The 24355-nt window shown below is 36.7% G+C and overlaps 2 protein-coding genes across 2 annotated transcripts; both read right to left on the reverse strand.

Moving 5' to 3' along the window:
* Positions 1-5326: 5326 nt before the first annotated feature.
* On the reverse strand, positions 5327-5993 carry LOC112038332 (uncharacterized). The gene is made up of 2 exons (XM_024071140.1): positions 5633-5993; positions 5327-5463 (listed from the first exon to the last, which is right to left on the reverse strand). Exons 1-2 carry the CDS (start codon positions 5991-5993, stop codon positions 5327-5329), a joined length of 498 nt encoding a protein of 165 aa, XP_023926908.1.
* Positions 5994-19707: 13714 nt separating this feature from the next.
* Positions 19708-20856, reverse strand: LOC112038331 (uncharacterized). Its single transcript, XM_024071139.1, has one exon. The coding sequence runs from the start codon at positions 20854-20856 to the stop codon at positions 19708-19710; it is 1149 nt and encodes a 382-aa protein (XP_023926907.1).
* Between the last annotated feature and the right edge of the window lie 3499 nt (positions 20857-24355).

Here is a 24355-nt window from a genome sequence, read left to right on the forward strand (position 1 = left end):
AAACATACCCTCAGGACGAAGACGACCTATGGGGCTGGTAAAAGGAGGGAAGGGGGCATTTACTAACTTCTGTTGGGTCCCAGCCCAGTTTCCAGAAATGACAAAAAATTCTTGTTTCCAGAGCCTATCAGACGAGCTACGGCCCTTTATTAAACTATACTGAGAGCCTCTGGACGAGAACTGGTAAAAACCAGCTGATTGTTTTATTTCGGAGGGCTTATAACAGTAAAGGAACTCGTCCACTGTTATAGGACGATCCCCTTCCAGTGCCTCACGCCATAACACTTGCATGGCGACTATCGTCCTCCAACCGTTGGGATTAAGCTGGTTAGGACCAACACCTAGCCTATGCAGGAGACCTCTACAAAATGAATTTAGGGGGAACCTAAGGCAGCTAAAAGATAAGACGAGTATACCCCCAGACCAGAGGAAGGTGAACAACACCACTCTCCTTCCCTGGGTAGACGAGGTCCAAATTCGATAGGAATTTGGTATCTATCTACTAATGTTTTTAACTTAGGAGCGTCTAAGAGGGACACTACCTCGGGTGCACAGCTATATATGATATTTTCCTCTTCCTCCTCCTCGTCCTGAGAAAGGCTGGGTTGTGCTCTGGACGAGCTAGCCCCAGTTCCAGAGGCCATCCTGCGTTGCATTTCCTGAAATTCTTCTAGGGAAACGCCAGGGACCCCGGACGAATACTGCTCGTCCGAGGAACTACTACTAAAGCTAGTGCTACCCTCACCACTCTCGTAACTTCCAGACGAGACGTCCTGATATTCGTCTACCTCTCTCTCCATGCTACTAGACGAAGACATAACTAAAATAAAGATCAAAACGAAAACCTAAAGGAAGAGGAAGTACCTGAGAACTAAGACGAGTGCTAGACGAGAGTCACGACGAGATAGCTGAAGGAAGTTTTTGAGAAAGGTGAGGGGGCAAGAAAGAGAATGTACCTATTTATAGGGCCCAGGAGTAGGGTCAGCGAAGCGACACTGTCCACTGAGAGAACGACACGTGGTAATCGCGTGGAAAAACGTAATCGATTTAGTTCCTCCACGAGTTAAACCATGACACGTGGCTGTCCAGAAGGGATAAAATCCCAATAATATCCCTGGACGACACCCTGGACAAGGGGGCAACTGATGGGATAGCGAAAAAGTGATCATCTCCTATTCGTCCAGAGGGTCGTCCATGACATGCAGTTTGCCAAACAACTAAGCCATCTCCTATTCGTCCAGACCTCTCTTCCCTGAGAGGTCGACCAATTGGGTAGATCCCGTAATCAAGTCAAAAAGGTCGTCCACGGGTGAGTCCCATGGACGACCAAAGAACAGCATGACAAAGGGTCGTCCATAAGCATTGCACATGGACGACCACACGATACTTAGCAGGTTTTGAAGTGGTTCATCAACCGGTGCTTATCCCGTCAATTTCTCCCAAGTATGTAACTTCTAGCAGCGGTTATGACCGTTAAAGAAGTTACATCCGGATTCCACGAATCTGGGGGAAGTTATTGAACCAAATAACCGCCCTAAAGTACCCTATATAAGGACCGGTCCGGATTATGTAAAGGTATGATATTCTGAGATCCTTACATTACAGTTAGATTTCCAGGAGGGAAGGCACTAACTTCACCATCGGAGGATATTGGACCGGTCCACCCCGGTCATTCCTTTGATTCTTTTCTTCTTTTTCAGGCCTTTGCGAACGTTGTAGCCCATCGGAGCCGAAGTATTCAACCAAACTGATTTTATCCACTATCAAGAAGCATGCTAGGTTTTGTTTGATTATTGTTTGTTGCTTGCTTTAAAACTGTGTTTTCGGGCGTGTATGTGTGCGCCTGCTTTATATATGCATACGCATACTCGTGTCTAGAAACGCAGATTTATGGTTCTTCTTAATTTCATCTGTTTACTTTGTTTTAATCCCTTGTTTAGGTTTTGTTGAGTCTAGTTTTCACATGTTTAGATTCAGAGTCAATAGAATAACATCTTTCACATGCTTTGATTGTTGAATTGGTGATTAGGGTTTATGCTTTAATGAACCATATGAACATTCATGAAAACTTGAACATGCATTGATGCATAGATGCTGAAGTGTTATGGTGCAACAAGGTAAGTGAGGTAAGTCATGCATAAATTACATAAGCATGAATTTTATTTGGATGATGAGCATGATATGGTTGATGAACATGATGAATATGCTTGGTTGATGTCATGATGCTATGTTGATGCCTTGTTGATGCTACTGTTTTGTGATGTGCTTGCAGCCCTTGGATATATATTTTGCTAGATGAATGGTAGAGTTTTTATGCTATGGATGAGTGTGGGACATTTGCCATGTTTGGATGTTAGATGCACGTTAGTGTGTGTGTGAGTTTAGAATAACATATTAGAGGACCCTTTGATGGGATTAGGATTTGGAACACAATGAGTGGAGGCTGACTTACGGGTCAGGTGAGGTTGGGTGCTTAACACCTTCCCATCTCCATACCTAAACTTCGGACATGTGCTTTGGTAAAGATCAGTCCTTTTATAAGAGTGTTATATATATACATGTTTCCTAGACGTAATTTAGGTAGTGACTTCATTTACACCTTTTGCCTTGGCTCCTTTTGCCATGGCTCACCCTAGACCAAGGCAAACTTTCCATGGATTTGGGGAAACTTAAACTTGTCGCGGGCACTTATACCTACAGTGGTGATTCCTTTGGGGATAGAGAAGTTTGACTCCAATGTGTTTCATTTTCTTATCCTAACAAAGGTTTTTTTAATATGATTTTGTACACACTTTCACTTGGTTCTTTTGTCCCTTTGCCATGGTTGGTGATGAGTGGGAAAGTAAAGGCTCCATTCAGGCCAAGACTTTCCAAAGTTTATCTCTCCAACTCACAATCTGTGCCATTGTCGAAAAAAAAATTTGAAAAGAAAAATCCAAAAAGAAAATAAGAGATGGTTCACAAAGCCATGATATACGCTAAGTTTTTGGCCCATTCAAAAAAAAAAAAAAAATTCAAATCAAGAGAGCCCAAGATCATGAGTATACCATAGACTTTGGAGGAAGGTATTGGGCCATAAAGTCATAACATACCCTAGCTTTTGGATAAAAATTCAAAATTCTTTTTTAGTAGTAAGAAAGCCCAAGATCATGAGCATGTTATGGACTTTATTGAAAAGTTGTGAACCAATCCATGCTTTGGGAAATTTTTCAAACCCTAAAACCCTAAAGATATGGGTAGGCCCACTAAGAGCCCAATGAGGATTAAAGATGAAATATTTTTGAACTAATTGACCAAGCCCTTTGAACTAGGGGTAAGGCCCTCATGAGGGAAGAGAGTAAACATCCAAGATAGGCTTTGTAATGACACAAATAAAAGACTTTGATGTGTGAAGATAAAACTTGGTCACTTATTTTTATTCAAAAAAAGAAAAGAAAAGAAAAGATGTGGACTTCTAAGTATCATGGCTTATTTCAAATACAAGTTCAAATAAGTTTTTCATGAGAAAAGAAATTTTCCAAAATATGTTGGGCTTGCATTATAAATGGGGCATTGATTTTTGTATTTGAATTCTTTGATAAGACCATTTTTATAAGGGCTAATAGAGCACAATATGTGGACTAACCTTGCAAAATTCATAAACAACTTATGCTTAAGCCCAAATGAGGATGAGAGGGCGAGATAAATGACTTCTAATTGGATTCAAAGCCCAAAGAAAAAAAAGAAGGAAAAAAAAAAAAAAAGCAAAGAAAAAGAAAGAAATGAAGTTGGGCTTGGATCCAAATGAGGGAATGAGAGAGTGTGAGATGTTTGAATGATGTAATTGAGCTTTAAGCAATAGGAGAAAACGTGAATTTTGAAAGATTGATGTAGCTCATTCTATTTCTAAGTCCTAGATAATGAAATGATACAAGACTTAGAATACGAATGGGGCATACATGTAGTCCACATTTTGATGTAAACAAGGAAAGTTGATTAAGAGTTGGGCCCAAGACTTTAAAAGACATTGGGAGCACATGTTTATTTGATCAACTTCCTTTTCAAGGACACCTAAGATAATCTCAAAGCACATCCTTGATCTTGTCAAGATCTACTCAATAAGGAAGATACCAAGAAGCAATGAAGAGTATGAATGAAAGTATTGATGTCATGATTAAGACACTTGCTCACGTGGAGGAGCTAATGAAGAACATAAGCAATTGACTACAAAGACTTGAAGAAATACATAGTCCACAAGTCAATGATGTGTTTGGCAAACCAAGAGAAAAAATGAAAGTTATTGCCATTGACAACCACAAAGAGAGAAGAGAATTTGATGATATTCACATATCACTGTCAAATGCTCTTGAAATCTTATCAAAGAAGGGTTACCTCAAGCCGCTTGAACCTAATCTTCTTCCAAATCCAATTCCAAGAAGTTGGAACATGAATGAGCATTGTGTTTTTCACCAAAAGCTAAGACACAAGACAAATAATTGTTTTAGGTTGAAGCATGAGATTCAAGACTTGATGACGGTGGGGTGATTGCCAAACCAAGATTCTAGAGATGAAGCAAGACCGAATGAAGGGATGTGCCTAAGAGATTTGATCCATGTGAACACCTTAGCTAGAGGATGAGCTATTTTAATTTTGTTGAGTCTTTTTCAATTGTCGAGTCTTCATTTTGTCAAGTCTATTTGAGTCTTTTTCAATGTTGTGTTGTTGAGTCTTTCCATATGTTGTTTTGTTAAGTCATGTTCCTTTGAATTTTGGCAAAAAACTCATTTTCATCCCTACATTTTTCATGCGATTCTTACTTTGGTCCGTATCTTTTTTTTTTCCACCTTTTTTAGTCCTTATCCTAGAAAACGTGTCTCGTTTTAGTCATTTCCGTCAGTGTCCTAATGGCCCCGTCCTATGTGGTAGACGGAACTATTAAAATAATAATAAAAAATTTATTTTCACATTAAAAAATGCCACGTCAGCATTTAAATTAAAAAAATTAATTTATTAATTTTAATTAAATAAAAAAATTAAAAACAGAATTAAAAATAAAAAATCACATGAATTGAGTATCTTGAACAAGAATAATAAGAACACAAACCCAGATCTAAGAACACAAACCCAAAAATTAAAATCCAAAAATTAAAAATTTCAAAATCACCATTTTCTCAAACCCAGCAAAATCATCAAATCCTAAATTCCCAAAGTACCAAATCAATCCAAAAATACAACACAACAAATCTAAACAAAAAAAAAAAAAAATCTCAAACTTAGAAAAACCCATCAACCAACACAAATGAAGCAAGACACAAACCTAGGGACAATCATAGTGACCAAACCCACCTCAAGCAAACCCAGATTTATTCATATTCTTCCAAAAACAAGGCTCCCGCATCAACTTAGCCGAAGACCTCATCGGCTCCGACTTGCAGCGTGTCAACACAAATGACTCGCACCCTTTTGCCTCCATTAGCTTCTGCTCTATCATAGTCACCATCGATACTCCTGCTCATAGAGCCACCGCTGCCGCCACCACAGCTGGAAAAGAACATGAAGAACGCGGTGGCTGAAGTAGCAAGTGGTGTAGCGCCGTTGTGTACGTAGGTGACGCAAGATTTTTAGAGTTGTCCTCGGCGGCAGTGCTGATCACTCTTTTTTTTGGGGTCTTTTCCATCTCTGCCATTGGTTTTCTTGATGGGTCTCTCTTGGAGCCATCGGATGAAGTCGGTACTACAAACCCAGGTTTCTTTGGATACCTCCATGGAAAACTTTGGCTCACACATCATTAGAAGCAAGCAATCTGGTAACACAGAGCTTTCTCTTTCTCTCTCAGGCTTTCGTTGTTGACTTTCTTGGAACTTTGACTCTTCCATACCCGGCTCCTTCTCGTGGGTACTCGGGTCGTCTTTTTCTTCTTCGGGTTCGAATCTTTCATGGGTCACTATCTCTTCGTCTTCCCAAGGCATCCCAGACAGTGACTCTTCTTTATCTTCATCCTCGGCTAAAGCCATAACATTTGCTTCTTCTAGTGCTTGTGCTTTTAATTCTTGCTCGGAATGTATGGATTTGTGATTTATTGGTGGGTTTGGTCACTGTGATTGTCCCTGGGTTCGTGGCTTGCTTCAGACATGGTCTTGATGGGTTTTTCTAAGTTTGAGATTTTTGTTTTTTTGTTTTTTTTTTTTGTTTGGATTTGTTGTGTTGTATTTTTGGATTAATTTGGTACTTTGGGGCTTCAGGATTTGATGATTTTGCTGGGTTTGAGAAAATGGTAATTTTTGGATTTTAATTTTTGGGTTTATGTTCTTAGATCTGGTTATGTGTTTTTGTTCAAGACACACTTAAATCTCAATTTATGTGATTTTTTATTTTAATTCTATTTTTTATTTTTTATTTAATTAAAATTAATAATATAATTTAAATACTGATGTGGCATTTTTTAATTCCAAATTTTTATTATTATTATTATTTTAATAGTTCCATCTACCACGTAGGATGGGGCCATTAGGGCACTGACGGGAAGGACTAAAATGAGATGCGTTTTTCAGGATAGGGACTAAAAGCGGTGGAAAAAAAAGATAGCGACCAAAGTGAGAATTCTGTGAAAATGTAAGGATGAAAATGGATTTTTCACCTTAAATTTTCAAATTAATATTGTTGCACTTTCAATAAAGATGGCCATTCAAATACGATATGTATCATGTGATCTCTTTTTGCTAGTTTTGAAATGAATGAATCCTTAAACCTAAAACATTGGTTAATCTAAATAATGAATCAAAAAGATGAGATATGTCTTGGTTCATTTAGTCATAGAGAGCAAGCATGAAAATGAGAAAGAGGGTGAGAGAGCTTCCTTGAAACACAAGATATGGGTGAGATAAAGAAAGAACAATTGAAGGAATGACTTGTTCTTTTACATGGATGAAATTACAATGATAAGAGCTTCATGAGATGAAAAGGCTAATTTAGGTTTGAAAAGGTTAAGCAATCATGGTTGAAGGGATGAGAGACCATCTTTCTATTACTCTTTTTTACAATGAAAGTGAGAACCAAAAGGGACAAGGAACAAATGGATGAAGAGGAGGAAAACAGTGCAAGCATAAGATGAGTAGTAATCCTTGGCAATTAAGATACTTTGAGAATACAATTAAATTTGAGCCTTAAATACCCTTTCTTTCTTAAGCCTTAGAATCTCAAGCCTTGTTACAGTCTAGAAGCAAAGCCATCTCTGATCAGTCGAGATTGTTTAGCCCTAAAAATTTTGGAAAACCTAGCCTTAGTTGTGAAAAGAAGACAAAAAAAATAAATAAATAAATAAATAAGAGAAAAAAAGAAAAGAAAGAAGAAAAGTCCCCTAGGTTGAAAACCTAAAAACGCAGCATAGGCAAAAGTTAGTGCATCACAAAGAGAAATGAAGAAGAGCCATAAGGAAAATGGTGAACTTACTTCAAGCTAGGGGCAATCCATGAATGAGAATGACAAATGAATGACCATACAAGGGAAGATGAGACTAGCTCCAAGCTAAAGCAACCATGGTAAGGAAAAAGTGACCAAACATGAAAGAGAAGATGATTAGAGAGCATGCCAGATGAGATAAGAGAAATGCACATGCTCAAATAAGGATAATGATCGAGTTGCCTAGATATGATCAAATTCTAAATTCATATTTGGACTAATCAATGAAGATAGTAAGTGATTCATGCAAAACTATTTTAAAAAGAATACACATTGGTGTGGAAAGTCGTTTGAATCCATGATCCCTTGTTTTTATCCATCAAATTTTCTTCAAGGTATTTTTTGCATTCAAATCATGTTATGCTTATAAATATTCATTTGTCTTAAAACTCTTGTCGTGCTTGAAACCTCTTTGGTCTAGAGTCTCTTTCAACTTGTTGTGTTCATAAATATTCATTTATCTTAAAACTCTTGTCATGTTTAGAACTTCATTGATCTAGAGTCTCTTTCAACTATCTTTAATCTTCATCTAGAGGTGTTTGGAATTCTAGGAAATTGATGGTCATCCAAAGGCAAAAGTTGCATAAAATAGAAATGAATTAATGATTTGTTTGAATAAATGTGCCCCCATAAAATAAAAGAATACATTGAACTCATGGCCTAATCAACTCTTCCTTGTTAATGCTCTAAAGAGAAAATGCATTTTTTAGAAGTCCAAAAAAATGGGAAAGAAAAGTGAGATGTTGAAAATAAAGAAAAGGAAAAAAAAAAGAAAAAAAAAGAAAAAGAAAAAGAAGAAGATGAGGATTCACAAAGAAAATGAGGAATTGGAAAATGAGAAAAGAAAAAGAGAGGATAAAGATGAAAATGAAAAGAGAAAGAATGAAAGAAAAAAAGCTCAAAGAGAGAGAGAGAGAGAGAGAGAGATGAAAAAAAATGAAGAGAACATTTTGGGGAATGATGTGACATGTTGTGTCAATGATTCAATCCTGATGTGTTTGCACCTAACTTGACGTGATCTATTGTGCTTGGTTCTGTCCTGATGTGTTTGGATCTAACCTGATGTGACTTGTTGTGATTGGTTTAGTCTTGATGTGTTTGAAACTAACCTGATGTGACCCATTGCGATTGGTTTTGTCTTGATGTGTTTGGACCAATCCTGATATGATCCATTGTGTTGATGTGATCTAATTGTTATGAAAAATTTAAAAGATTCAATAAATTTAAAAGTTCCAAAGAATAATTCAAAATTTTAAGAAGGATGTCACTTAAGAAAAAAAAAATTCAAAGTTCAAAAGAGAGATTCAAAAAAATTCAAGGAGAGACTGGAACTTAAAAAGAAAATCAAGAATTTGAAAAGTCTAAGAAGAATTTCAAAAGAAAAGATTTCAAGTTTTAAAAATCCAAGAGAGATTTCAAAAGTGGAAGAAAAGTTTCAAAAATTGATGGATTTGAATGATGAATTTCTCAAAATGATGTTGATTTCCTTAAATAATGATTTTTTTTTGGAAGTAAATGATGTGTGTCTTGAATGATAAATTCCTTGATGTGTGATGTTGAATCTTTTAAGTTTTTATTTTTTTTATTGGCTTTCTTTTGGCTTAGGATAGTAGCCATTCTTATTGTGTTTATAATGATTTGTTGATGTGATTATAACATGATGTGATGAGTTTTCTTTTTGTCTTGGGATAGTAACCACTTTTGTTTTGTTTTTGTTTTTTTCCCTTTACCCAAGGTTTAGGATAACGAGATAAGGAGAATAGGGACTCGCAAAATTTTGCGATTGGATTTTGTACCCAAGGCCCATGTTTGCTTGTTTACTTGTATGTTTGCATGTTTGAGTTATGCGTGTGTGTGGACTTTAAAGTTTTTTAACCTACAAAATGATTCGTCTCTTTAGGCTTTCGAGCTTTCGACTACACTTGCAGAGCAAGTATAGTCCAAAGAAGGATAATTGTAGACACTTTATTTTGTAATTGGTTAATAAACTTTAGTCCCCGGTCCCAATGATGAGCTTGAGATGTCTACAAAATGTGATTGATGTTATTTTGATACTTTGGAAATTAGACAACATGGGCTTCAATTTGAATGCAAAGTTTGCCTAATTTGGACATATATTGAATAAGTTAAAACCATTTGAAGTTGGGCCAACTAAGTAATCAAAATTAGGGTTTTTTAGGGAGCATGCGTACTCATGAATCAAGTATGTGTATGCACACTCATTTCTAGAACCTTAGAACATCAATTTTTAGGGCCCAAAGCCTCCCTCTTTGATAGGCCTTGGCCTCTAGACCTTTGCGAACGTCCAAAACCCTCTAAATGAGTTTGAAAACCCTAGTTTTAACGTATAAATACAACCTTATGCCTCCACCCTAGCTAGAGAGAGTTGATTTTTGACCTAAACTATTCCAAAACTCTTTCTTGCTCTGAACTTTTTGTACTCACAGCCACTATGCACGTTTTTGGTTCTTTAAAACCTCTCTTAATTACTCATTAGGTAGAAAATATCTATCTTATTCCAAGAAACATTTTTCAAATATTCTTTCTAAAACCTTTCAAGAACATCTTTTTCTTTTGAGTTTTGATTACCTATGAACTATTGAATCCTTTGATATTCTTGATGTCTCTTTGAATTTTGTTGTGTAGGCACTGAGGGGCTGGTTAAATATCAACCAAGTAGTGTTTAACAAGTAAGGTGAGTCTCTTTTTATGGCTCTTCCTTAATTTGGATTTTTATAAATTGTGTTATTGTTATTCTTAATTGATTTATATGTTATGCATGCTTGATTTTGATTTGTTGTGTCTCACCAAGTTTTGAATGAAGAGTTGAATTAATTTATTAGAAGCATGCTAGGTCTTGTTTGATTGTTGTTTGTCGCTTGCTTTAAAATCATGTTTTTGGCATGTTTGCATGCATATGCTTTATGTATGCTTACACATACTCGTGTCTAGAAATGTAGATTTAGGGTTCTTAATTTCATCTGTTTACTTTGTTTTAATCCCATATTTAGGTTTTGTTGAGTCTAGTTTTTACACGTTTAGGTCTAGGGTCAGTAAAATAACATGTTTCAATTGTTGGTGATTAGGGTTTATGTTTTGATGAACCACATGAACAATCCTGAGAACTTGAACATGCATTGATGCATAGGTGTCGAGGTGTTATAGTGCAATGAGGTAAGTGAAGTAAGTCATGTATAATTACTTGAACATGAATTTTGTTTGGATGATAAGCATGATATGGTTGATGAACATGATGAATAGGCTTGATTGATGTCATGATGGTATGCTTAGATGTTTGGGATATGCTTGATGTTGATGCCTTGTTGATGCTACTGTTTTATGATGTGCTTGCTGCCCTTGGATATATATTTTGCTAGATGAATGGTGAGGTTTTTATGCTATGGATGAGTGTGGGACATTTGCCATGATTGGATGTGAGATGCACGTTAATGTGTGTGAGTTTAGAATAATATATTAGAAGACCCTTTGATAGGATTAGGATTTGGAACACAATGAGTGGAGGCCAACTTATGGGTGGGGTGGGGTGGGGTGGGGTGGGGTGCCTAACACCTTCCCATCCCTATACCTAAACTCTGGACACATACTCTGGTAAAGATCAATCCTTCTACAAGGGCGCTATATATATTGTTCCTAGACCTAATTTAGCCGGCGACTCTATTTATACCCTCCACCATGGTCCACCCTAGGCCAAGGCGTACTTCCCATGGATTTAAGGAAACCTAAACTCGTTGTAGGTGTTGCGCCCACAGTCACCATTGTCATTATGCTAGTAGAAACTAAATCACACTCCAATTTCAACAAAAAATGAGGAGATCCTACTAAATTTTGGTACTTGGAATGCCAGTCTAGTTGTGTGTCAATCGAGCCTTAAATAGATATAGCAGGGCTTAAAGTTAAAAGCTCTTTAGAAAATATTGACATGTTTAACAATTAGTAAAAGAGTTACAAACATTTCATATCCTTTATGACCTAATCCATCGTACCCAAGGACCCATTGACAACTAGGAGGCTATGGTCAAGCAAGATGAAAGGAAACATAATCCAATTATATAAACCAAAAAAAAACTTTGGAACCTTAGGGGCCGTTTGGTAACATTGTTCTAATAACGCTGTTTGTATTTTTTGGAAATACGTGTGGCTGAAAAAATGTGTAAAAATGCGTGTAATATTATTTAAAAACTAAAAACATGTTGTTAAACTACTATATCAAACGAGGCCTTAGTTTTGCAAATGCATACTTGAGTACGTAGCCTCGAGGCTATGTGTGTAGGTTATCAAGGTTGTGGAGCTATTTTTTTGAGAATTTTCTATAAAAAATTTGATGCAAAGCTAGTCCAACATCGGTGGGGAGTAGCTTTCAACTCAGAATTTCATCTATGAAAAGCCCCATGGGCACACATTTCAAAGCAACAAAAGATTCAAATAATTCACATTCTAGTGGAGTTTTCACTAAATTCTTATGAGTTTTCTTATTCTTGTTTGCTCTTTAGGGCTTGTTTGGGAACAGTTTATTTAGCTGAAACTGAAATTTTTTTGCTGAAAGTACTGTAGATAAATATAAAATTTAGTTGAAATAGTATAATGCAACTCATGAATAGTACCAAAAAGTGCAGTAGGACACATGAATAGTAGCAAACGTAAGCTGAATAATAGTAAAAATAAGTTAAATAGTAAAATATGATTATTTTAAATTCTAATTCCAAACGCAACCTTAATTAAAGTTTTTACTAGTATCTTTGTTTGTCTAGTAGAACTGTTGCACAATCGACCGAGGGAACTAGTAACATCCAGTTTTAGCTTCTCGTTTTTTAGTTAGGTTTTCTTTTCCTTTTATTCTTTTAATTTCTATTTTTTTTTCTTTTGGTTTTAGAGATAGAAAGTTTTTCCCGTTTTCTAGACTTTCTCTCTCTAGTTGCCTCCTTTCTTTCGCTCGTTGTGGGAAGTGCCAAATATTTATTTTGATATATGATGTGAAAAATAGTTTATTGCAGTCTCTTAGCAAATACTTAGTTACTTCTAAGCCCTAAAATTGTTTTTTTTTTTTTTTACATAATTCCAGTTTCAATACTTAATTTCAAGGGCTTTGAAGAGTCAAATAAGAAAAATGGAACCTTATATAAAAATTAGAAAGGTAAAATTACTTTTTTTTTTTTGGGTATATAGGGTGTAATAATACATTATATACAATTTGATAAAGCAATAAAGAGCTCAACTTTATGAAACGGCAACATAATTTCACCATAGATGGTGGGTTATTAAAAACCGCATAATCACAATTTGTTGAGCACCTAATTTAGTTAGAATATTTGCATATTGACTGACTTCACATATCAATATATCACTATTATACTTTATACGTTTGTTTTGATGGAAATTGTTTCTAGAAAATGAGTTGGTTTCTTGTAGTTAGCTGTTACCTTAAAAATGCCTTAATGGAACAATTTTTTAAATATTTATATGAAAAATCATTAATCATTCTTATAATTCCAAATAATTGTATGAACAAAAACTTTCATTTACAAATAAACCTCAGATTCAAATTTTACTAAGTTAAAAAAGTCATTGGTTTGAGAAAAAATAAAAGTTATTTTTAGAAGGAAAAAAAAGTCAATGGTTGATCTCTAAATCATGCTCCAATTTCAACAAAAATGAGGAGACCCTACTAAATGAAGGAATTTGGAATGCCAATCTAACTATGTGTAAAAGCAAACCTCAAATAGCAATAAGAGGGCTTAAAGTTTAAAGCTTTTTAGCAAATATTGACATGACAATTTGCAAAAGAGTCGCAAACATTTTGTATCATTTATGACTTAATCATCATACTCAAAGAACCATTACTAGTAGCCCTTGGTCAAACAAGATGAAAGGGAACATAATCTGATGATGCAAAAAATCAACAATTGAGCTCCTCGTTGTAGCGGATGGACGATGCTGCAAGTGGGGTCATCTTTGTAGATGAGAAACCTGCAAAATGAACTAGGTGGAAGAGTAAAATGCCGGTGTGGCGTTAGCTAAACCGTCACTGATGCTTAAGTCAGTAAGGGAGAAAGATTCTAGAGAGAAAATGAGTAGAAAGTGATTTCTTAGAGTATTTGTGTGTATGCTTAACTTTTGTTACCTTCTCTTTTATAGTTGTGTGTCTCATTAGTGGGCAATGATGTGCTGCATTTATGCTCAACGACTAGTGTGTTACGAAATCTTTGTCTGAAGTTCACAGCTCATTCTGTGACCGTTGCTCTGTCTGTTACGTTTGTTCATCAATGAGTGTAATAAATGCACAATGTCTTCTTTGGGTTAATGACGATCTTCACTTAATGACGACTATAAATTTCTGACTCATCAGCTGCCCCCTTGTTCTAATTGTCGTCTGTTAGACAAGATAATATAAATTCGTTTGACGTTTTGTATTCCGTGTACTGCGCATTTATGACGGTTTTGATGTTTGAGAAGTTGAATGCCATGTGTACGACCAGGATGTGTTTGTCATGTGGACATGTCTCGGTTTTCCTACACGTGTTTTGGCCACTTGTTTTGAATTTTTCCCTCCTCTTTCCTTTCTATTGTATTTTTTCCTTATTCAGTTTCTGTTCTAGGGTTCGTTTCTCCTCTAAGCTTCCTTTCTCTATCCTGCATTTCCTGGTAAGTTCTTCGTGCTCCTTCTTTTCTAGTTCTTCCATGGTAGATTATTTTGCTGTTAGGGTAGATTGTCCTTCGGTAGCTTTCTTTTTTGCTCATTTAGGTTGCTTACTCGAGTCTGTAGAGGGGGAGTGTCTCAAGAGGATCAGTTTCTTCGTAGGGGAGGACTGTCTATATACTTCTGTCCTTTCTTTGCTATTTCCTCTGGTTTCCCATTTTGCTGGGGTAGCTAGGTTGTTGAAGATGTCTGAGGTGAGGTCTAGTGACCTGGAGATGAGGTTATTTTCTTTTGATGATCGCGTGGTCTCAGAGGCCACTTCTGTTTCCACTCCCTATAAAGCCTGGAACATCTTGTGTTCCCTTACAGGAAAGGATGAGCAGCGAATTAGGGATAGAGTGAAGGAGTACTTGGAGTCTGTCAAAGATTTTGACGAGCTCGTTTCTCCTTAATCTTTATTTCTTAACTTTTTGAGTCTGGAACCATCTACTAAGGTTTGGAAAAATTTGGAAGTTGTGAAAAAGAGTGAGCGTTCCTCTCCCTTGGAATATCGGGCTTCAGTTTCTTTTTCTTTCTCCTTCCTTTTATTTATTTATTTATTTTTATGTTGTCTTCTTCCTTCTAGGAATGGCGAATAGATTTAGTAAGCAAAAGTTAGCTGAGGCCCTAGAGAAGAAAGCCAAGGGCGGCTTCGTCAGTGGTCTTCTATCCAAGAAAAAGACGGGTGACGCTTCCAACAAAAGACTCTATGGTAATTCCTCCTTCGGCCCATTTGCCTGCCAAGCGCCTTGCCTTTCCAACTTCATCACTAGAGGTGACCGCCTCTAGTGGAGAGAAGGTTAGGAAGAAGAAGAAAGTTGGTGGTAAATCTTTTCTTCCTACCTTTTGAGATGATGTTGACGCAGCGACTTTGAAGGCTCATAAAGTGCTTTCTGTGGAAGACCTAAGTCCTCTGATAGCAAAGTCGTGTAATGAGGTGATGTCATCCCACATTCAAAAGCTTGTACAGTTATGCGCCGTAGGTTGTTTTTACTTCTTATTTTCCTTCTCTTTACTTTTGCTAAGTAAAATTTTTTGTAGGCTTTAGGGGAGTCTTTGTTTGTCTCTGGAAAACTCTTGGACTTGGAGAAGAAGGTGGCCATGTCTGAGCCTGTGATCAACTCTCTATCTGCTAAGAATGAGACGCTTAAGAACAAGGTTGCCATTCTCACTGTTGAAGTTGAAAATGACAAGGAACGTGTGGTAGTATTAGAGAAGAGCCTACAAGTGGAGAAGGACGTCTGCAAGATAAAGGACAAGCAGATTGGTGATCCGGAGTTGAAGTTACAAAAGGTTGAGGCCACGGTGGTGAAGGAGTTTAAGGACTTTGACGAGTATTTTGATGAGCTGTGTGGGTAGTACGTGGAGGGCTTTAACCTTCTTAGGAAGTGGATGGCGAATTATCATCCTGACTTAGACCTTTCTGGTCTGGTTATGGATGAGGTTAAGAAGGAGCTCTTGGCTGATCGTCCCTTCGAGGTTATAGTAGAGAATGTGACGAAGGAAGCCACATATGTTACTGAGGTAATGGAAGAGGTCGCAATTACAACTCTTGTAGACCTTGTCCCTTATGAGTAGTAGTTTTTATGTTTTTCTTTTCTCCCTTTTTTACAAGGCAAGAACAATATTTCTCTTTGAGCCCGTTGTGTTGGGCAATTAAACAATCTCTTTGACAATGATAGATAGGAGTAGGGACCTCATGCTTTTAGTTGCAGAAAACAACTCTTTTTATGCTTGGTTGTGTTTAGACAACCTTTTATGATGATGTGTTGAAGCAACTTTTTATACTTAGCTTTTGTTTGAATAGCTCTTGATCTTTGGTTGTGTTAGAACAATCATGTTTGAATGACAATTTGCTTGAACAACTTAGTATTTTAGCTATGTTTGAACAACTTTCTATTGAGTCATGTTTGGATGACAACCTTAGTTGTGTTTGAACAACTTAATATCTTTTAGCTGTGTTTGAACAGCTTTCTATCGAGTCATGTTTGAATGACGACCTTAGCTGTGTTTGAACAGCTTTTTATTGAGTCATGTTTAAATGACGATTTTAGTTGTATTTGAACAACTTAGTATTTTTTAGCTGTGTTTGAACAACTTTATATTGAGTCATGTTTAAATGATGATCTTAATTGTGTTTGAACAACTTAGTCTTTTTCGGCTGTGTTTAAACAGCTTTTTATTGAGTCATGTTTAAATAAAGTTTTTAGTCGTGTTTGAACAACTTAGTATTTTTTTGGCTATGTTTGAGTAGCTTTTATTGAGTCATGTTTGAATGATGATCTTAGTTATGTTTGAATAACTTTTATTGAGTCATGTTTGAATGATGATCTTATTTGTGTTTGAACAGCTTTTATTGAGTCATGTTTGAATGACGATCTTAGTTATGTTTGAACAACTTGGTAGCTGTGTTTGAACAGCTTAGTATTTTTTTAGCTATGTTTGAACAACTTTTATTGAGTCATGTTTGAATGACGATCTTAGTTGTGTTTGAACAACTTGGTATTTTTTAGCTGTCTTTGAACAACTTTTTATTGAGTTATGTTTGAATGACGATATTGCGCTGTACTTGAGACTTAAAGTTGTGGTATTGGAGCGTCTTTTAGGTTAACCATTTTGTTTTGTTTTGTTTTGTTTATTCATGCTTGAATGACAATCGTATTAGCTATGTTTAAATAGCTCTGATTTAGTCGACTTTAGTAGTTGTGTATTAACAACGTTGATGGCTATGACATTGTTGGATGTGTGTGGATAGCTTTTGATTTGAAATTTTAATGATGGAGATCCTTGGGATGTCTCCCAAGGATAACTCCTAGGTGTTGTACACATTTTCATTGATAAACAACTCATGAATAATCAATGATAAATACGCATGGATAATGCTTTCATGTATTATTGATTTTATGTATGACAAAAGTAATAACTGTCGTACATACTGATATGAAGAGTAGGCAACTTGAAATGTAAAACATTCCTTACTGGTAGTATTTCTTCAAGTGTTCTATGTTCCATGGTCGAGGCAATTCTTAGCCATTTAGAGACTTCATGTAGTAGGAGCCTTCTCTTTCCGATTACTTCGTAAGGGCTTTCCCAAGTTGGTCCCAGTTTTCCTTGCGATGGGTCCTTTGTTGCTTGTGATACCTTTCTAAGGATGAGGTCTCCTGTGTTGAACCTTCTTACTTTAACCTTTTTATTATAGTATCTGACCATTGCTTTCTTGTGTTTGGCCATTCGCTTCATGGCTTCTTCTCTGACTTCATCAACTAGGTCTAGATTGCTGTTAAGCTCATACTGATTCTTCTGGTCTTCATATGTTTTTACTCAAAAGCTCGTCAGTCCTACTTCCACTAGTATGATAGTCTCAGTGCCAAATGTCAATCTGAATGGTGTTTCTCATGTTGGAACTCTTATGGTCGTCCTATATGCCCAAAGGAAATTTTGTAGTTCTTCAGGCCAAGCCCGCATTGCCCCTTAAGCCTAGTTTTGATAATTTTGAGCAAACTTTTGTTCGTCACTTCTGTCTAGCCGTTGGCTTGAGGGTGTCTTGGAAAAGAGTAGTGACTCTTGACTCCTAAGTCTTGGCAAAATTTTTGAAACTTGGGGTTATCAAACTGCTTTCCATTATCTGATATTATGACACGTGGGACTCTAAACCTGCAAATGATATTTTTCCACACAAAGCTTGTGAATTTAGCCTCTGTTATTGTCATCACTGGCTTTGCTTCTACCAATTTTGTGAAGTAATTAATTGCAACGATCAGAAATTTGAGTTGCTTCTTCCCTAGAGGGAATGGATCCATAATATCAATTCCCCATTGGGTGAAGGGCCATGGTAAGGATATGGGTGTCATCGTCTCTCCTAGTCTCGTCTGGACATTTATGAAGCGTTGACACTTGTTGCATGCTTAGACAATATTGTATGAGTCTTTTTGTAGAGTTGGCCAGTAATATCCTGCTCTGAGTGCCTTTCCTGCTAAGGATTTTACCTCAGCGTGGTTTCCACAGATTCCCTCGTGTATCTCGTGGAGCACATAATCTACTTTTTCTAAATTGGCACATCTTAGATATGGGAGTGAATACCTTCGTCTGTACAAAACGTCATCAATAATGATGAAGTGAGCTGCCCATATATATCTTCCTTGCCTCTATCTTATCTTCAGGGAGCCATCCTTCTTTCAAGTAACAGACGATGGGAGTCATCCACTTGTCTTGTTATTTTATCTCTAGGACTTCTTCACCTTCTGTGCTTGGTTGCCCCCTTACCTTTACACATAGTTTGGAGGTCGCATTGTAATCGTCTAACGAGGCTAATCTTGCTAGAAAGTCAGCTTCTGCATTTTTGGCTTGTGGGATTTGCACAAAGTCTAGACTGTTAAAGTGTTGTGAGAGTCATTAGACGATCTTCAAATACTTCTGCATCCTTTCTTCTTTGGCTTCGTAATATCCCTTCACTTGTCCAATTATTAGCTGAGAATCAACTTGGACGATAAGGTACCTTGCTCCTAGAGCCTTTGCTAGACTCAACCCTGTTAGCAATACTTCGTTTTCTGCCTTGTTATTTGTTGCTGGAAACTACAATCTAACTGCATACTTCAATGTTTCTTTTTTTGGAGATATGAGCACTGCTCTTGCTTCTCCTATTTTCTTGGTGGCAGACCCATCTGTTTGAACCGTCCATGTTTCCATATGAGGGTCTTCTTTCTTATAGGGGCAAGTGAATTTTGTAATAAAATCTGCTAGCACTTGGGCTTTGATTGCTACTTGGGGCCGATATTTGATGTCAAATTGGTCCTATTCAGTTGCCTATTGAATGAGTCATCCTACTGCATCTATCTTGTTCATCATCTTTCTTATGGGTTGATTTGTCATGACGACGATGAGGTGTGCTTGGAAATAAGGACGGAGCTTTCTGGAAGTGACCAATAATGCGAAAGCGCTATCTTTTCTATCCTTGGATAACTTGCCTTTGCTCCTTGGAATGCTTGGCTGGTATAATAAACTGGCTTTTGGATGTTCCCTTTTTCTCTGATCAATGCCGAACTTATTGCAGTATTGGATACTGCTAAGTAGAGGAACAACTTCTCTCCCATCACCAAGGGGCTTAATTGAGGTGGTTTTGTCAAGTACTTCTTTAACTTGGCAAGGACTTCCTCACATTTATCATTCCATTGAAGGGCTTTTTTCATTACCTTGAAGAATGGCATGCACTTGTCTGTTACCTTAGAGACGAATCTGTTTAGGGCTGTAACTTTTTCTATTAAGCTCTACACCTCCTTCACTATTTTTGCTGATTTGACCTTGATTATTGCTATTACTTTGTCTGGATTTGCCTCTATTCCTCGTTGGGACACCATGAATCGTAAGAATTTTCCTGAAGCAACAGTAAAAGCAGTTTGCAAGGTTTAACTTCATATTATACTTACGTAGTGTTCTAAAGGTTTCTTTGAGATCACCTAAGTGGTTGGCTTCGTCCTTACTTTTCACTAGCATGTCTTCTACGTACACCTCCACATTGCTTCCAATCTGGTGAAAGAACATGTGGTTCACCAATCTTTTGTAGGAGGCTCCTACGTTCTTTAGTCCAAAGGTATAACTTTGTAGCAGTACAACCGTTGGCTGGTAACAAACGATGTCTTCTCTTGATCGTCTTTGTCCATTAGAATCTGATTGTATCCAGAAAATGTGTTCATGAAACTTAAGAGCTTGTGTCTAGTAGTTGAGTCTACTAGCTGATTAATCCTCGATAAGAGGAAGCTATCTTTTGGGCAGACTTTGTTTAAGTTTGTGAAATCAACGCATATTCTCCACTTGCCATTACTCTTCTTTACCATGACCACATTTGCTAGCCAATTTGGATAGAAGACCTCCCTGATGAAGTTGGCTTCTAACAGCTTCTCTACTTCTTTAGTTACAGCTTTATTGTGCTCTGGTGCAAATATTCTCCGCTTCTGCTGTACAGGTTTGTATTCTAGGTTGACATTGAGACGATGTTGTATGATCTTCCTATCAATCTCGGGCATATCCTCGTGTTTTAGGCAAAAACATCGTAGTTTACTCATAAGAAGGAGATCATTTTTCTCTTTCTCTGAAGTTAGGAGTGCTGTTCCAATCTTCAATACCTTTGTTGAATCTCCTAGGACAATCTTAACTTCTTGTGGTGTTTCTAATGGTTCGGGAATGGGTTTTGGTTCATTGATCACCCATGTGTGGTTCTCTCCCAATGCTAGGGTAGCTTGATAACACTCTCTTGCCAGAACTTGGTCTCCTCCGATTTCTCCTACTCCATGGACTGTTGGAAATTTCACCTTCAAGTGATATGTTGACGTCATTGCTCTTAGCCTGTTGAGTACAGGTCTTCCCAAGATGATGTTGTATGTTGAAGGGCAATCAACTATGAGGAAATCAATTTCCTTAGTGACCTGTGTTGGGTAAGTTCTTGCAATCATAGATAAAGTGACGATGTCTCTAGGGACAATTCTATCCCTTGTGAAGCTTACTAGAGGCGAGGTGAAAGGCCTGATCCTTTTCTTATCCAGCTTCATCTGTTGAAACACGCGCAAGTAGATGATATCTACTAAGCTTCCCTTATCAATGAGCACCCAATGGATGTTGAATTCTTCTACTTTGAGCATGATTACTAGCGGATCGTCATGGAGTTGCCTGATATTGCGACTGTCTCTCTCTGAGAAGACAATATCAGGCTCATCATTCTTTGGTATCTTCATTGGAGGGATCTGCGAATGGACGTTGTTTATTTGTTTTTTCAAGGACTTCAGCGTTCTGCCTGCCGTTAGTCCTCCTAAGATCGTCTTTATTTCTCCTGCAGGGGGTTTGCTATCCCTTACCTCTGGAGTTCTCTCCTAGTCGTCCTTCTGTTGGAATCTATGGGGCTCCATTTTTTGACGTACTTCTGTAACTTCCCTTGCCAAATTAAAGTTTCCACCTGGTCTTTCAAATGCCTACACTCATCGGTGCGATGCTTGTGATCCTGGTGGAACCTATAATATTTGTTCTTGTCTCTCCTTTCCACTGAAGTGCTAATTGGCTTCGGCCATTGTAGGGAGGGATTGTCTCTTATCTGCATAAGGACTTGCTCAATTGGCATTATTAGAGGAGTGAAGTTAGTGAATCTGGGTTTCTTGTTTGGAAGTTCCTTCTTTTTCCCTGTAATCTGCCCAACATTTCGTGTCTCCTTCTTTTTATTGCGATTACCGCTTTTTCCTTCGTCCCTCTTCATTTTTCCTTTCATTTCTTTTGCGAGCACCGCATCTTTTGCATTCATGTACTTCTGAGCTTTACAAAGCAACTCTGTAACTGTTTTTGGTGGACTTTTAGTGATTGAGAAGAAGAAATCTCCTAGTAGCAGCCCTGCTTGGAAGGTTGTTAAGAAGACTTGATCTTCAGTTGCATCTACCTGCAATAGCTCCTTATTGAATCGGGTGACGTACTATCTTAATGATTCTCTTTTTGCTTGTTGAATGTTGAGAAGATGGCCTGTTGGCTTTTTGTGTCTTTGCCCTCCAATAAAATGACGAACAAAACCCTTGTTGAGTTGTTCAAAATCTGCAATAGTTCCTTGGGGTATCTTGTTGAACCATATCCTGGCTGCTCCTTTCAATGTTGTTGGGAATGCCTTACACATCACCTCGTCTGGGGTTATCTATAATAGCATCAGTGTCTTGAATGATTTGATGTGATCCAAGGGATCCTTGGAACTGTCATATGACTCCAACTATGGGAGAGAATTTTTGTGGGAGAGGGTGATTCAACACTTCATTAGTGAATGGTGAGTCTCCGTACTAGAATTCTAGGATTTATTCTACTATATATACACATGTTATGGTTTCTTTTAACATAAGATTTGTACTACACTCTTACATAATAAAGATATAGCATGTAAGGGTTTCCTCCATGGACATAGGTCGATAAGGCTGAATCACGTACCCCTCATGTTCTTTTGTTTCCTATTCTATACTTTCTCTTCCGCATCAACTCTAGCATATTTAACACGGCATACATCAATGCTAATATTTAACATGGTCTTAGAGCCAAACTTCGTTCTTGGTTTCAAGAAAAATTTATCTTTGTCTAGCCCTAGCAAAGAAGATTCTCGTGTGCACACCACCATCTAAAATCACAGATGCTTGTCTCTTGGATCTAGACTCCATGGCATCACACTGCCACCATGGCTCATGGCTGTGCCTAAGATCCACAAACCCAAGCAAACTCATGACTCCAATCTTAGATTTGTGCAAATCTAGCCTTTGTTTTGAGAAACCAACCACACAGGCCTACTCCCTAGCATCCCACAAGCAAAACCCTAAAGTCCGACCTCCTTCAGACGTTGCATGCATCGCCATGCATTGCCATAGTTTCCACCAACTTCCCCGTGTGCCGCTTTAGATTACTCACTTGCAGATTGTCCTTTGGTCACATGCACCGCCATGTTAGCCTTGTCATCCACTAATTTGCAAAACCTAGGAATTCGGCCTCCATATGCTGCCTCACGTAGCACCTACTTTGTCATTTTTGGATTGTTCCTATAATGAATTGTATAATTTTGTTGATAATAATTTTTTTACGTAATTATGAGAAAATGTGAATGTATTTGTTATGAAAATCAACACTAATGAGCTTTTTAACAATTTCTTCTAAGTGCTTGAATATTTCGTGTTGTGGAGATAAATCTCTTTGTTGTGATTATCATGATAAACAATTGGGGAATGACGTGAAACAGCCAAATTGTAAAAATGATGAAGAAGTTGTTCCCATCAAGCTTGAAAACATGTTCTTAGGAGTTAGGATGGCTTTGATATATTTCTCTATTTAATATATGATGATTATTTCAATTATGAGATATAGTTCAAAACTTCTTGATACATATGATTACATGGTAGCTTTGGTTATTTAATGTTATATTTAGTAATAACAGAAAATTACAAATTTTGTATTTTCTTTCTTCTCATTTGAGCTTTAAACAAAATATATATATATATATATATATAATGTATCTAACCACCTAATTTTTATTATATGTATATGACCACATGATTTTTTTTTACTATAGAAAGCAAACTCTTCAACATTTCATTTATCCACTTTATTTATTGATCTACACTTTCTATTTTTAACCGTGCTTTTGTTTCATATTCAACTAGTCGCAAACCCGTGCAATGCATGGATTAGTTGAACAAAATTTTAAATTTGCCTAAAGTTATGATCACTTGAAAAAATAAGTTACAATTTAAGAGGGAAATAAAATACTAACACCAATAATGTTAGGCATGCTATGTCTATTATCAATGACATCCTTTCTTTAATGAAAATTAAGGTCTCAATCATTTTTTTAATATAATATAATCCCTCCCATTACTCAATTTGTTTGCAAAATTAGGGGTTTTTTCTTACCATATAAACTGCAACCAAAAACCCAAAAATAAGAAAATAAAAACTATAGAAGTTTTTACAAAGAAAACAGTAATTAATTACACTCAGAAATGGAATAACACTTAGAAGAGTCATTAATCTAGAGCTATGTTTTGGAAAAGTTTTTTTTTTTTTTTTTTGTTTGAGAATTGAAAAAGCTAATTTAGTGTTATAGGCAATAGTTATAATATTTTAACACGTAGAAGAAGAAGAACAAAAAGGTGTATCATATGAATAAATTGACTTCATTAGAGAATGGAGACAAATAAATGCATTAGAAATAATAGATTTTGGAATATATGAATGTAAAAAGAAAAAGAAGGAAGTACCAGTTGAAAAGCCATAGAGTTTTAATCGAGATAGAAGACAACCAATCTAGGAAGCACTTGGAATGCTCCTATTATCTACATAGCCTCGACTGCCACCTTCTTACCTCTCATCTACTTATGATTCCAACTTTTATTCTTGACGAGGGAAAGCCGCTCTTGCCTTCAGGTAATGTAATTGAGAAAAATGCCACAAGGAACATATCAACACCCTTATTGTTTCTTAAATAATAAAAATTTAAAGAACAAATTTATGAGGTTAACGCATAACCCAAAGCTTGTTCATTAAGATTCAAGACCTAGCAATGTAAAAAACAATATAAAAAATGGAGTAAAATTGCAAAAATGGTAAAATAACAGTAATTTATAATTCTTAAATCACATTAACTCAAATGGTAAAGCAAAATATTATGGCTACATAATAGAAAAAATATAAGAGAAAAATAGATTACCTCAAAAGAATAGTGCATGA

Source organism: Quercus suber, unplaced genomic scaffold, assembly GCF_002906115.3.
Source record: "Quercus suber isolate HL8 unplaced genomic scaffold, Cork oak 2.0 scaffold_755, whole genome shotgun sequence".
Taxonomy (NCBI): domain Eukaryota; kingdom Viridiplantae; phylum Streptophyta; class Magnoliopsida; order Fagales; family Fagaceae; genus Quercus; species Quercus suber.